The following is a 3422-nucleotide window of genomic DNA, read 5'->3' as shown; positions in this document are numbered from 1 at the left end:
GTAATTACTTTGATAACAAGGTGATATATATTCTGCTTGGCTATCTGCAGAACGCACAACCTTGCTACGAGAGTAAATATGACCTTTGTCTTGAGTACACTCACTTTGTCACCAAAATGATTGATGTTCTGCTGTGCTATCTGCATATATGCATAATCTTGCCACGGGGATAAACATGATCTTTGTTTCTGTTTCTATTTTTGTTGTTGTTTCATACGCTTGTACCTAATGTCTTTTGTATATATTATTATTGGAAAAGAAATGTGACTTATCAAAAAAATTATTGAAAAATAAATGTTTATTTAAATATCACTACTATTTTTTATAGCTGTTTGTTTCAAGGTTTTGAAATCCATTCGGCTATAATTTTTCGTACCGGAACAGTAACAGTAACAGGGCAGATCATTGTTCCCTATCGGCTCAAATTCCGGTCCATTCCGGTATTCCAGTCGGAATGTGGATTTCGGTCCGAAAGTAAGGTGAATGTCCTGAATGGTCTTTTTGTAAATTACTTGAAAAATGAGGGACAAATTCACAAAATGGTATTTTGATTCTTGAATCCCCAGTCGACTACCCCCATTTTCTCCCCCCCTTCCCTTGTGAAATCAGATTCTCAAATTAGTCAAATCTCAAATCCCTAGCCAGCCACACTCTGCCGACCGGCGCCCACCTCAATCAACATTATCGCAGCTCAAACCTCCTGACGCCATCGCAGACTCCGTCTCCATCGCAAACTCCGTTGAATTTCCCGTGTGTTGTCTAGAGGTTAGTTTGAACTTTCAGTTTAAACTTTAGTCTGTAGATTTCCTTTCATGAAACCCTCTTAGATTTCCCGTGTGTTTCTAGTATTCTACTTTCTTAGATCTTCTAGCATTGTTTCCTTTATATGGTTTGGTAGATTCATTTCTTGCTTTCAGAAATATCTTTCCATTTTTACCTAACAACGAGGGTTTCAGTTTCAAAAGAAAATCTAGTGCTCTAGGATACATAAAAGAACCTGAACCAGGATTCTGCAGTTATAGCCTTCCAACAACATCCAAGTACCTAGCATGTTTCTCAAACTACTAATAGATCATATATGGGATTAACATCTATTTCAAGTTGTCATTGGAATGCATGTATTTCAAAGTGGCTTAGGATAAAAAAAATTAACAGGGGACTTTTTTAATGTATATCAGTGAAGAATTTGCATATCAGTGAAGAAATGGGACTTTTTTTAATCTATTTCAAGGATGTAGATTGTATATCAGCGAAGAAAGGGGACTTTTTTAATGTATTTCAGTGAAGAATTTGCATTTGGATGAAAATTTTATATCAAGATATTACAAACTTTGAATGTAGAAATGTTTTATTGTTTCCCAGAAGAGGGGATTTTTTCAATGTATATCAGTGAAGAAGCAACAACTAATTTTTTCTGTTGTGTGCATATTTTTTTTTTGTGCAAATTGTTTCCTACTTATGTTTATGTTGTTTATAACATTTGGCTGTGTTTCCCATTGCTGTTATGTTTATCACTTACAAAAAAATGGTGTTTCTTGTGTAGAAACTAGAAAGCCTTGTTTCCATTGCTGCGTGTTTGTCTGGGTTTCCCATTGTTGATTAACGTTTCAAATGTTGATCCTTATTGTCTTGTTGATGAATATGAGTGATTATATGTTAACAGTTGGATCGAGAACTTAGAAGTATTATAGAGTTTTACAAATGTGTGTTTTTAAGACTTATATTAAGAAGTATTATTGAGTTTCTCAGGTGTGTATGTTTTTAATACTTATATTGATGTTATTTTGAAATATAGTTTCTTGATATATATAATTTATTCATATAACGTTTATCCCGAAACGGTACACCAAACGATCGGTACCAAAATATTCCATTCTAGTACCTCAACCGGAATGGATTTCAAAACTTTGGTTTGTTTCTGCATTCTGTAAGTAGCTCATGTTTACACACTGGTATAAGTTTATTGCTTGCTAAGTCGGTAGACTCACCCGTTTATTCACCATTTTTTTTAATACTTGATAGTTGTGACAGTTGGAATAGATGGCATGTGACAGATTTTATAAGAGAAATGTGAGATAAGTGCCTGTGGTATAGGTGGATTAGTGGATTAGTCTGAGTTAAGAGAAATTTTGTCAGTGTTTAGTTAATCTGTTTGGAAGAATTTTTGAGACATTTGATTTGGGAGGATTATTGTTTCTAAGTTTAATATTTTGTGGATTTCAGGTTAAAGGGTTCACCCCCGGGTACGACGTGTGAAAGTACTCGTTTTAACGATCTCTAGTCCATGAGTTATTGGCTTCATTGATCTACATAACCATGAAGCTTATCGCGCTTGCGAGATCCATTCGTGCTCATCGCATACTGCCTGAAGGAACTGGGCCTTTGCAGTTTCGTTACTTCCAATCAGATTTTGTTCCCAGAGATCCCAAGGCCAAGCCGAAAAGGTTCAAATATCCACCATTCTATGACCCCTATGGCCCTAGACCCCCACCCTCCGAGAAAATTATTAATCTTGCTGAACGGATTGTGGCACTATCCCCTGAAGACCGCAGACAAATTGGTCCTACTCTCGGTGACAAGCTAAGGCATCCAAAGCTGCAGCCAGTTTCAGTAGAAGGTATTGACTTGGGCACACAGGGAGGAGCTGCTGGATCTGCAAAGGCTGAGGAGAAGAAGGCCGAGAAAACCGCATTTGATGTGAAGTTGGAGAAATTTGATGCAGCTGGGAAAATCAAGGTAATCAAAGAAGTCAGGGCTTTTACTAGTCTGGGATTGAAAGAGGCGAAAGACCTGGTTGAGAAGGCTCCCGTTTTGCTTAAGCAAGGGGTCACCAAGGAGGAGGCAAATGACATAATAGAGAAATTAAAGGCTGTCGGAGGAGTTGCGAGTATGGAATAGAATTCCGGGGTGTTTGATTGCTTTCTGGGATTTTGGAAAGTTTCGGATATTTAAAAATATCAATTTTGTAATGTGGATGGATAGCCATCACAAGAGCTTTTTGGAGAATAATTTATAGTTGAACTTATTAAGTTGTGCTTGATTTGAATAGGGTTGAGCATTTTTGGTTTGGACGTTGAGATAAGTTTAATTGAGCTGTGAATAATAATATTTTATAGGGTTTATTGAGATGTATGTAAATATAAATAGGTTGAGATATGTGTTTAAATATATATGAAGTAAGTTCAGATGAGCTTATATTTTTTATGGAAAGTTAAAAAAATAGTCGATTTAATGTTAATTTGAGATGAGTTGAATTGAGTTAGGTTTAACAATTAAACAAACCTTCACGCAAGTATTGTGGCCTGCAAACTATCATGGGCAAGACATTGTCAACTTCTTTTAGAGTAGTGCTTAATGTTGATTGTCAGTGCTCAGTGCGCAGAGAATTAAGCTGTGGATATGGGATTGGATGGACTGTTCAA

General features: G+C 36.4%; 1 protein-coding gene across 1 annotated transcript; it reads left to right on the top strand.

The window, feature by feature from the left end:
- The first annotated feature begins 558 nt into the window (after positions 1-558).
- LOC108991486 (50S ribosomal protein L7/L12) lies at positions 559-3128 on the top strand. The gene is made up of 2 exons (XM_018965746.2): positions 559-765; positions 2224-3128. The coding sequence occupies exon 2, from the start codon at positions 2317-2319 to the stop codon at positions 2896-2898; it is 582 nt and encodes a 193-aa protein (XP_018821291.1). The 5' UTR covers positions 559-765; positions 2224-2316; the 3' UTR covers positions 2899-3128.
- Positions 3129-3422: the final 294 nt, after the last annotated feature.

This window comes from Juglans regia, chromosome 2 (assembly GCF_001411555.2).
Source record: "Juglans regia cultivar Chandler chromosome 2, Walnut 2.0, whole genome shotgun sequence".
In the NCBI taxonomy this organism is placed as follows: domain Eukaryota; kingdom Viridiplantae; phylum Streptophyta; class Magnoliopsida; order Fagales; family Juglandaceae; genus Juglans; species Juglans regia.
Note: the sequence above shows the minus strand (reverse complement) of the source record. Positions and strands in the feature narration are given on the sequence as shown.